We start from the raw sequence: 11,668 nt of genomic DNA, 5'->3' as shown, positions 1-11,668 counted from the left end.
GGAGAAGGTGGATTTTATGTCCGCTGCAAAGCCCAACATATCTGCGTAGGTCAGGGGTTGGTTTGTCTGGAAGTAGCCCCTACCTGAGTTGCCTGCTGTGGATAATGAGTCCTCGCTGGAATCTTCCTGCGTTCGCTGCGTCCACGCCATTTTGTGTCCCGCCATGCTGCCGCGGGATATCGCTTGATTTTTAAAGAGATCCAGAATGTTTCTGGCTTGGGAGGCAGCGGTGCTACGTTTAGGGTGAGTCTGAGGGGTCAGGTACAGCTTTCTGCCCATAGCTGGGTCGCTGGAAGCAAGGTGTCTGGCTGCAGGCCGGGGTTCTTCACGGAGCTCTGCTAGTGTGCATCCGTCGCCATCAAGCACCAAGCCACGCCCCCACTTTTTGTGTATTTTACACATTGCTTCCTTTTTCAGGGTGGACTAGCATTTACCATAGGGATGAGTCCATGGCAAGTGACGGGGGACTGTAAAACATTGGACATTAAGCACTTGAAGGATTTACAATGGTTTTATTCATCCATTGAGAGAGGGGTACAGACTTCAGATACGCATAGATACGCTTACAGTCTCCAGATTTACATCCATTTTTTACAGTGCAAATAGAGCCTTTTAGCCCAAATTGGCATCACTGTATCTATCAGAACTTCAGTTGGTTAGTAGACTTCACTGTGCATCTTCTTAAGAGAGTTACCAGGCCCCTTCCAGCTTTTTCTCAGCTCTTGCCTCCAGCAGAGTCTCTCTCCATGGCAATCCATCTTGGATCAGTTTCCTCCTTAACTAGGCAGGACAGCTAATGGCCAAAATCCAGGCTTTCATTTGGCAAACCAAAGGAAAGCAACACCATCAACCTATTTGGTATTGATCGGATACAGCGAGACCAGATACTATTGCAGAAGTTAGGGTGGCTACATACTTGTTTAGAAATTTACCAGCAAAAAACAAAAACAGAAGAAGCTTTCAACCACAATGGTCATACAGCTTCTTTATAAACAGATCCCATAACATTTAAAGATATACATTAAAAAAATTCCATCATGTTAAGTCCATACATAAGGAATGTCCCACAACATGTAAACAGTTTAAAATAAGGAGATAGATTTTCTTTCCTAATTAAATCATAGCCAACTGGTTTGAGGGACACCGCCGTTCCTCTGCCTTGATTGGATAGCCACATGCTATCAGTAGGCATGGTTTATTTTTATGTGCTTTAACTTTATTTCGAGTTTGCCACTACCACAAGTTTGAGTCCCAGAAAATTTATTTGCAGATTTGCCTAGGAGAATTTTTTAAATGAACTGTATAGCCTTGAACTATGACCAAAGGACTTAACAGGACCAACAAGGGGGGGTAAAAACATCAGTAGACATTGTTTACTTTGTATGCACTTGAAATCAAATTTGACTACATCTTCCAGTTTCTCTGTTATCTCCTCATGGGATCAGACATATACATTGTATTACATAAGATTCTATTTTTCAAATTTTTACTTCCTACCTCAGGCCCATTCCTCCATATTACCGATATTTCTTGACGATTCGTTTTGCCATCAATGAAATTAATAAAGATCCATCAATTTTACCAAATATGACTCTGGGATTCCATATGTATGATTCATGTAATGACAATAGGAAAGCTGTGAAAAGCATCTTACAGATCTTATCTGGACCAGGACAGACAGTGCCCAATTATTCCTGTAGGAAAAGCAGCAAGTTAATTGGCTTTATTGGGGATCAAAACTCTGAAACCACAGTGAACATAGCACAGATACTGGCCCTGTATAGATACACCCAGGTATGGAAATGGTTTCTCTGTAACTCCTATTTTAACAGTGGTACTTTAACCACTTGCCTACCGCGCACTTTTACCCCTTCCTGCCCAGGCCAATTTTCAGCTTTTTAGCGCTGTCACACTTTCAATGACAATTGCGCGGTCATGCCACACTGTACCCATATTAAATGTTTAGCATTTTTTGCACACAAATAGAGCTTTATTTTGGCAGTATTAAATCACCACTGAGTTTTTAATTTTTTGCTAAACAAATGAAAAAAGTTTCTGTTATAAAATTTTACAAACAGGTAATTTTTCACCTTCACTGATGTGCGCTGCTGAGGCAGCACTGATGGGCACTAATAGGCAGCACTGATGGGCACTGATGAGGTGGCACTGATTGGCAGCACTGATAGGCTGTAATGATGGACACTGATTGGCAGCACTGATGGGCATTGATTGACAGCATTGATTGGCACTGATCGGCAGCACTGATGGGAACTGACTAGCACTGATAGGCAGCACTGATGGGCACTGTTGGGGCTGCAATGATAATCAGGAAACTGATAATTAGTGCCCTGATTATAAGTGCAAATGTCCCCTTTCACACACTAGCTGGTTACTGGCTCTTTCCTCACGCTGTGACAACGTGAGGAAAGGAATGCTGATAAACGGCAAGTGTGTTTACATAGTGATCAGCTGTGATTGGACAGAGCTGATCTAATGGTAAAGAGATGCTGCGATTTGCCCTTTACCCTGATCTGTGATCAGCTGTGTCCGAAGGCCGGGTGCGCACCACAGTGGGTGGGGAAGGGCATGGTTCTGGGAGGACGTCAATAGATGCCCTTCCAGAACTGGACGATCGTGCTGTAGCTGTCATTTGGCTATGGCTTGGTTGGTAAGTGGTTAAAGAGGAATTTCAGGTATGGATATTTTAGCATAGTTACATGGGTCCAGCTTGGACCAGTGTGACTAAGCATAGACCATACCTGTGGGATCCCTTTAGAAGCTGAAATATAACTGTAATAGACATCTTTCAGATGCCATTAAGAGATTGCTTTGCATTTTTTCAGTGAATGTAAATTATTCTTTGATTGGATGAGGTGGAAAGACAGGGCAGTAATGTCATGCTCTCCACCTCATCCAATCAGAGAATACTTTGTGTTGCAAAGAATTCTCTTAGTGGTGGGACATTGAAAGGGTTAATTCACCAATCAAAAAGAAAAGTGGTGAGCGTAACATGGGTTACATACAGTATCTCACAAAAGTGAGTACACCCCTCACATTTTCGTTGTGTTTGCTACAATGTAAAGTAGTGAGTGTACAGCTTGTATAACAGTGTGCTGTCCCCTTAAAATAACTCAAGACACAGCCATTAATGTCTAAACCGCTGGCAACAAAAGTGAGTACACCCCTAAGTGAAAATGTCCAAGTTGGGCCCAAAGTGTTAATATTTTGTGTGGTCACCATTAATTTCCAGCACTGCCCTCTTGGTCATGGAGTTCACCAGAGCTTCATAGGTTTCCACTGGAGTCTTCTTCCACTCCTCCATGACGACATCAAGGAGCTGGTGGATGTTAGAGACCTTGCGCTCCTCCACCTTCCATTTGAGGATGTCCCACAGATGCTCAATAGGGTGTTTAGGTCTGGAGACATGCTTGGCCAGTCCATCACCTTTACCCTCCACTTCTTTAGCAAGGCAGTGGTTGTCTTGGAGGTGTGTTTGGGGTTGCTATGTTGGAATACTGCCCTGTGGCCCAGTCTCTGAAGGAAGGGGATCATTCTCTCCTTCAGTTTGTCACAGTACATGTTGGCATTCATGGTTCCCTAAATGAACTGTAGCTCCCCAGTGCCGGCAGCACTCATGCAGCCCCAGACCATGACACTCCCACCACCATGCTTGACTGTAGGCAAGACACACTTGTCTTTGTACTCCTCACCTGATTGCCGCCACACACGCTTGACAAACCAAATAAGTTTATGCAGATTAATTTGATGCAGTGTGCGGTGCATGGTCTGAGCACTGACAGGCTTAACCCCCCCTTCAACCTCTGCAGCAATGCTGGCAGCACTCTATTTCCCAAAGACAACCTCTAGATATGATGCTGAGCATGTGCACTCAACTTCTTTGGTCGACCATGGCGAGGCCTGTTCTGAGTGGAACCTGTCTCCTGTTGAACCGCTGTATGGTCTTGGCCACCGTACTGCAGCTCAGTTTCAGGGTCTTGGCATTCTTCTTATAGTCTAGGCCATCTTTATGTAGAGCAACAATTCTTTTTTTCAGTTCCTCAGAGAGTTCTTTGTCATGAGGTGCCACGTTGAACGTCCAGTGACCAATATGAGAGAGTGAGAACGATAACACCAAATTTAACACACCTGCTCCCTAATTCACATCTGAGACTTTGTAACACTAACGAGTCACATAACACCGGGGAGGGAAAATGGCTATTTGGGCCCAATTTTGACATTTTCACTTAGGGGTGTACTCACTTTTGTTGCCAGCGGTTTAGACGATAATGGCTGTGTGTTGAGTTATTTTGAGGGGACAGCAAATTTAAACTGTTATACAAGCTGTACACTTACTTTACATTGTAGAAAAGTGTCATTTCTTCAGTGTTGTCACATAAAAAGATATAATAAAATATTTACAAAAATGTGACTTTTGTGAGATACTGTAGCTGCTCCATCCCTTCACAGATGAGAACAAAAAAGAGTATCTCTCATGGGATTTTGTTGCAACAATAAAAGTACAAACCAAATGTGTTTCTTTATAAAAATAGAAAAAATGTATTTGGACAACAACAAATGTTAAATCCTGGTCTAAACAGTCCAATTTCTAGTCTAATATGCAATTAAGTCTTATGCCGTACACACAGTCGGATTTTTTGATGAAAAATGTGTGATAGGACCTTGTTGTCGGAAATTCCGACCGTGTGTAGGCTCCATCACACATTTTCCATTGGATTTTCCGACACACAAAGTTTGAGAGCAGGATATAAAATTTTCCGACAACAAAATCCGTTGTCGGAATTTCCGATCGTGTGTGCACAAATCTGACCGACAAAGTGCCATGCATGCTCAGAATAAATAAAGAGATGAAAGCTATTGGCTACTGCCCAGTTTATAGTCCCGACGTACGTGTTTTACGCCACCGCGTTCAGAATGATCGGATTTTCCGACAACTTTGTGTGACCGTGTGTATGCAAGACAAGTTTGAGCCAACATCCGTCGGAAAAAATCCTAGGATTTTGTTGTCGGAATGTCCGATCAATGTCCGACCGTGTGTACAGGGCATTATACACATAAAGACATCACCTTTTGACTAATTATAGTCTTCTTCAGGGTACAGTAAGTTGAAGAAAACAATGAAGACAACAAGCATATAGATTTCACAGAAATAAAAATGAAGGACAATGTTCATACACTATGAGTTCCTACAGACATAACTTACATAGTAGACGGGATAGAACCAGATAAAGCCGTAGTGCATCTCAGAGGTCACAGTATGGAGGTTGATTCAAAGGCTCACAGAGGATCATAGTAAACAGTCCAATTCCTAGTCTAATATGCAATAGAGTCTTATACACAGAAAGAGTGTCCCGGAGCTAAGGACAGGAGAGAAATGAGCACAGGGACGGCATGACAGTGCTGGACAGCACAGTTGCCGTTTTAAGAGCGGTGTTTCCCTTTTTAGAAAAGGGGAAGGGTCTGGGAGAAGGCGGCGCTCAGAGCTGAAGAGAGGAAAGGAGAGGGGGAAGTGATGTCAGTTTGAGAGTAGAGGAGGAAGCGATTGGACACCTCACCCTCACTGCTCCAGGTCCTATCATTCCACAGGCAGCATGGCGGCGATGGTGGGCTGTACCGACCAGCTTAGAGCGGCGGTTGCCACACTAGGTGCGGCCTGGCTGCGAGCCCAGATGGCAGCCGTGGCAGCGGACGGTGGTGAGGTGAGAGACAGGGGGGGGCGGCGGCACCTCTTGCACATCGGTCATGGCCACTGGTTAGGTTCAGCACGGCTGCAGGCCCTGGAGGTCACATAAGAGGCAGCAAGAAGGAGAGGGGAGTGAACCCCCGACCCCCAGAGCACAGTGGAGCCAGAGGACCAAATACAGGGAGAAGAGAGGGACCCGGCAGACAGGCTGGGGAGCGGAGGGGAGCCCGGTACAGTGTATGGCTCTGCTCCCATGGCTTGTCACAGACGCACAGCGCAGATGGCTGGAGCTGCGGGGGAAGATCGGGGCAGCCAGCTGGCCCAGCGAGGGAACACCGAACTTCAGGATGGGTGCCAGACAGTCAGCACGGCCCACACCCCCACGCAGCCCGGAAGAGGGTCCATGAGGAGCACAGGGTTGTGGGGGAGCGCCATGAGAGGTCGGGCGACGAGGACCCAGCCCAGCAGTAGGTGCAGGAGCCCATCACGAGGGACAACGAGCAGGGTCTGGAGGGACGGGTTGGAGAGTAGGGCGAGAGTAGCACCGCAGACACACAGAAAATGGAGCGGGTCCATCGGGGATGCAGCCTGCGGTCGGTCGGATGGAAATGGACAGCGACAGATCTGAGGGTGAACTGTCCGGGTCGGAGGGTGGCGATGAACAATGACTTCCAGCAATGATGGTTCCCGTAGTGACGGCTGGTGGGCCCTGGCCTGGGCAGCCTGGTGAGTGAATCTTTACTTTTTATTTCTACTTTACTGCATAGTCTGTTGGGTCATGGTGGTAGACCGGGGCCATCAGGTTTAAGGGTAATTTAGGCAGGTTTACTCCCATACCGCCAAATGAGACAGGACTCCAGACAAGAACCATGGGCACCGACGCATGCCACACCTCCGGCAGCGGGTGCAACCAGGGTTGCAGGCGAATGCTGCAACAGCAACGGGGACGGATACAGCAGTAGGTTAGTCTCCCGGTTTATCGCATAGGCTCCGGATAGCCAGGGCAAGACAGGGGACGCAAAAGCGGACTCGGTCAGGTTGGCAGATTCCGCGAACAGTGAAGTATACATCTGTTTTGAGGGCCCCCTGGGGGCCCAATGTGCAGACAGCAATAACAGGAAATTTGGAAAGGTGAATGAGTAGAGATATTCACGTTATCGCCTTTGGAGTGGTTCAACCTGGCCAGGTTGAAGCCAGAAAGAAGCAAGGAGGAGGACTAGGAACAACGACGATATCGGTTGATTCCTCGTACCTTTACCAATCAGCTACAGGCATTTGCCATATGGGCGAGCTTAATAGGGGAAAAGACCCCTGAACACTGTTCGGCTCGGTTCGTTTACTAGCAGGCCATTAGTGATGCGCACAGGATTTATGGAGGTGCGACTTGGCTAAGGTATGACGAATAGTTTCGGCAACGGATGGCCATCCGACCGTCCCTACGCTGGGCCCATAAGGACTTCAGCCGGTGGATGAAGCTGATTACAGCATCACAGGGCTCCTAATAAGTTTTTCAGGCAAGTGTAAATTTGGGACAAACTGTCGAGTCAAACACATGTGTTCAGGCGGAGCAGGATCCCATTCACTGTCCAAGGGTTTTAAGAGAGGAAAAGTATGTGCTAGAGAGTCTGGGAAGTAAGAGGGACTACGCCGGTGCGTTTGGAAAGGATGCCTTCTTTATTCAGTAGATACCCTAACCGAGTAGCGGTGCACATGTTAGTGTTATTTTCACTAATGGTTTTATAATAACTGGTTCATAGACGACGGTCCCACTCGAGGCTGAGATTTTTCGAGCGGCCCCACTGCATCCAACAGTGGTTTTGGAAAAATGGGGAAGGAGTTTACTTTAGGGTTCATGGTCAGCCCCCCCTTTAGTAGGCCACTTCCGGAATGGGTGGTCTCTCCACTGGAAGTGGTTCCCTAGAAATAGCCCAACAAGTTCAGATTGATTCATCACCTGGCCTTTCCGAAAGGTGGGTCAGTCAGTGAATCAATTGCTTCTGAAGAGGGGGGGTAATGTATGCTTCTTTCAATGCATCGGTTGCATGGGTGTGGCGGTATGGGTAAGGGTCATTCGTGGCCAAATCAGACATTGAATTGGCTTTCTGGATATTACTGGTGCATCCGGCCAGCTTACGGCTGATGGGCTGCACATGAATGGGGCATAGCATGTGGATCGTTGACTGCTGATGGGTTGCTCCATCTAGGGGGCCTTCTTCTAAACGTTCAGCTCCTTCTTATGATGGGCAGTCCGGGATGTTTCGGGTATCGACTCGGTCATGCATTACTTGGATGGGTTTGGATGTGTTGGCCCGGAGGGTTCCAATATCTGCGGCGTCCTGTTGGGGACGTTACAACATCTGGCGGAACGTTTCGGAGTTCCTTTAGCTCCGGGGATAACAGAGGGCCCCACGGCAAACATTACATTCCTTGGAATTGAAACGGATTCTCTTGGGATGGAATTCGGGCTGCCGAGGGACATAGCGAGAGAGGCTAAAAAGACAAGGTTCAGGGACCTTTAGAGTACGCAAGGTACAATTACGTCAACTACATTATTTCCTAGAATTGTTCAGCGGGCGTGCTTTTGGATGTCATGTCCCATCAGCGATTGTGACTTGGAACTATTCACGGATGCTGCAGGCTCCACTGGGTTGGTGCCTTGTTTCAGGGGACTGTTGAGTGCAGCTCGGTGGCCCCCAGCTTGTTGCGAGGCCGGGTTTCTGCAGAACCTGGTTTCTAGTGCAATTGTTCCAATTGTAGTAGCCTTGAAAATTTGGGGTGGAATCCTTCCGCAACCAAAAGGTCTGTTGTAACTGGGACGATCTTGGGGTGGTACAGGTGGTTAATTGACTGACAGTGGCATCCGTGGTCAGGGTGTTGCGCCATTGGGTACTGCGCTGCTTACAAGGGATGCATTCATCTACGCTGTACACTTATCAGGGATTGATAACACTTTGGCTGACGCTTTGTCTCGTTTTTCAGTGGGACAGGGTCCGGGAGTTGGCATCAGAAGTGGGCAGTACTTTGGGACTGCAGCAAAGAGGTTCAAGCAACTTGTGAGTAAGGCTACTTGGTATGCCTACTCAAAAGGTATGGTAGGAATGGTTTGCTTGCTTAATAGGATAGGATGGCCCCAGAAGGTCATGCCGTAGTCGATGCAGTTCTCTATTTTATTAATATGGTATCAGAATGGGGTATCTCGGCGGCTGCCATTGACCGCAAGTCGGCAGGTTTGGCCTTTCTTTTAAGTGCCAAGGGCAACGGTACCATACCAAAGAGTTTTGGGAAAACAGATGGTATAAGGGTACAGGATGGGCACAAGAAGAGGGTTGGGAGGTGCTCAGCCTCCTTTGAGATGTTACAGGTTTTGTATTCTAGTTTGGAAAAGGTCTACAGCTCTCTTTATGCATGGGCTTTATTGCGGGCAGCATTTGCACTAGCTTTCTTTGGTCGGGATATGCGGCCTGGGGGTCGCGGATTCCGTTCGAATACATGAGGACAGGTGCGTCCTTATCAAAGTTCCAGCGTGTAGCGGGGTCAGAAGATGGGTATCAGCAGCTGGGTATGACCTGAAAAGTTTCTCTGCTCATTCCTTTCGGATGGGGGCAGCCACAGAGGCGTCCAGGTGCGGGTCTGAGACAGGACGCAGTCTGGCGCATTGGTAGGTGGGACTCGGATAGATGTAAGTGGTGCATTCGCTCACATACGATGCAGAAATATGTCTCACAGGACTTTGGGCTGTTGTTATAATGTATTGGTGACTGATATTTTAGGTGGTTTGTGCTGTCATTTGTTTTTGTTCACAGGTCATGAGGTGGGCCTAGTTTGTATACTTGGTCACTCCTAAGTTTATTGGGGGGTCAGAAGAGCGTAGGTCCAGCCGAACGGTAGGCAGTCATGTATCCCCAGGCTGGAGGCTCAGGTCAGGTGCATCGGGGTCCTAGGCATGCAGTGGAACAGGGTGTTGGGGGAAGTACGCAGGTTCTCCCATTTGTACAAGGCCCTGGAGGTTTTTGCTGTTACATGTGGGGGGAAATGGTATGGGAGCCAGATCTATGAGGGACCTCATTTGTGACGTAAACATGTGAATTTATGTTTATGAGCGGCTCACCCAGGTATGTTTATAGTATGGTCTGCTGTGGTGGGCAGGATGTCACGGCAGTGGGCACGGTCAGTTAAGAAGGTGGACAGGGCCCGTATAAGGAGGTGAGCAGGTTTTTCCATCTAAAACGGTGGTTGGCCATATGCCACAGAGAGCTGGAGGTGGATACATGGAGGTATCTGCGCAGTGATGGGGTACATCTGAATAATGTGGGGACGGTTCAGGAAGGCATACAGCGAGGGCTGAGGGTGTGGGGGTGCACGCAAGGGTAAGGGGTTACCTCTTTCGTGCTGTGGCAGGGTGGGTTGCTGGAGAAGACGAAGATAGAGGTTACATGTATGGAACATGTGGTACCCATCCATGGTATGGGGGTTGTTTCTCGTACCCATCCATGAAAGGATGGGGGTTGTTTCTGGTACCCATCCATGGGATGGGGATTGTTTCTGGTACTTTCAGGTTACGAGGGGTTAACCTGGAAGGGTTAAAAAGGGTAGGTCACTGCAAAGGTTGGGTACCGCCTCCGAGTCAGGGGTTTCCGACTGGAGGCCTAAAATTTAAAAGAAGTTGTTCGCAGTGACCAGTGGTATGTTGTTTCCCTTTATGACACTAAAGAGTATATTAAAGTATAATGGTTATGCATGAAGATGTTATTTATTTAATTTTATACATTGTTAATAAAAAGGCAGTCAAGGCCGTTTACTCCAAAACCTGGTCAAGTCATTTGTGAAGGATTTGGAGGGGGGGGTTTTGGGGATAAAAGGTGTGATCAGGATACTGGGTTTAAGTCCTACAAATGTCAAGAGAGTCCCGGAGCTAAGGACAGGAGAGAAATGGGCACAGAGACGGCATGACAGTGCTGAACAGCACAGTTGCCGTTTTAAGAGTGGTGTTTCCCCTTTTAGAAAAGGGGAAGGGCCTGGGAGAAGGCGGCGCTCAGAGCTGAAGAGAGGAAAGGAGAGGGGGAAGTGACATCAGTTTGAGAGCAGAGGAGGAAGCGATTCCCACCCACCCGCCCTGAGTTACTTAAAAAGGGGGTAAGGGACAGGTCAGGATGACCCAGTGTTGGGTCGCTGGAGAAGGAGAAGATAGAGGTTACATGTATGGAGCATGTGGTACCCATCCATGGGATGGGGGTTGTTTCTGGTACCCATCCATGGGATGGGGGTTGTTTCTGGTATCCATCCATGAAAGGATGAGGGTTGTTTCTGGTACCCATCAATGAAAGGATGGGGGTTGTTTCTGGTACCCATCCATGGGATGGGGATTGTTTCTGGTACTTTCAGGTTACAAGGGGTTAACCTGGAAGGGTTAAAAAGGGTAGGGCAATGCGAAGGTTGAGTACCGCCTCCGAGTCAGGGGTTTCCGACTGGAGGCCTAAAGTTTAAAAGAAGTTGTTCGCAGTGACCAGTGGTATGTTGTTTTCCTTTATGACACTAAAAAGTATATTAAAATTTAATGGTTATTTATGAAGATGTTATTTATTTAATTTTATAAGTTGTTAATAAAAAAGGCCGTCAAGGCCATTTACTCCAAAACCTGGTCAAGTCATTTGTGAAGGATTTGGAGAGGGGGGAGTTTTGGGGATAAAAGGTATGATCAGGATACTGGGCTTAAGTCCTACAAATGTCAAGACAAAAAAAACATATATTAGATCTATTGTATAGCCACCAAAATTTCCAACGTGTTTTGACTAAAGGTGAAATTGTCCTTTAATGTGACACTACAACCTTGATAATGCAAGGCAAAGTGACAATGTCTCTACACAAATCAACCAACACCCTGCTCCCCTTGTATTTATTGCACCTGCACCCCCCTTGCAGTTCCTTCTCCACTGCTGATGAGATTAACCAAACTTTCAGGTATGGAAG

The 11,668-nt window shown here is 47.2% G+C and overlaps 1 protein-coding gene across 1 annotated transcript in view; it reads left to right on the top strand.

The window, feature by feature from the left end:
* The first annotated feature begins 205 nt into the window (after nt 1–205).
* LOC141141098 (vomeronasal type-2 receptor 26-like) overlaps nt 206–11,668 on the top strand; it is a 43,042-nt gene continuing 31,579 nt past the window's right edge. Inside the window, exons 1-2 of the mRNA XM_073628806.1 lie at nt 206–243; nt 1,503–1,794. Coding sequence (XP_073484907.1) covers nt 206–243; nt 1,503–1,794 — 330 coding nt within the window. The remainder of the gene's footprint in view (nt 244–1,502; nt 1,795–11,668) is intronic.

Source organism: Aquarana catesbeiana, linkage group LG04 (genome assembly GCF_042186555.1).
Source record: "Aquarana catesbeiana isolate 2022-GZ linkage group LG04, ASM4218655v1, whole genome shotgun sequence".
Lineage (NCBI taxonomy): Eukaryota > Metazoa > Chordata > Amphibia > Anura > Ranidae > Aquarana > Aquarana catesbeiana.
The sequence above is the reverse complement of the archived record's forward strand: the minus strand, read 5'-3'. Positions and strand labels throughout refer to the sequence as shown.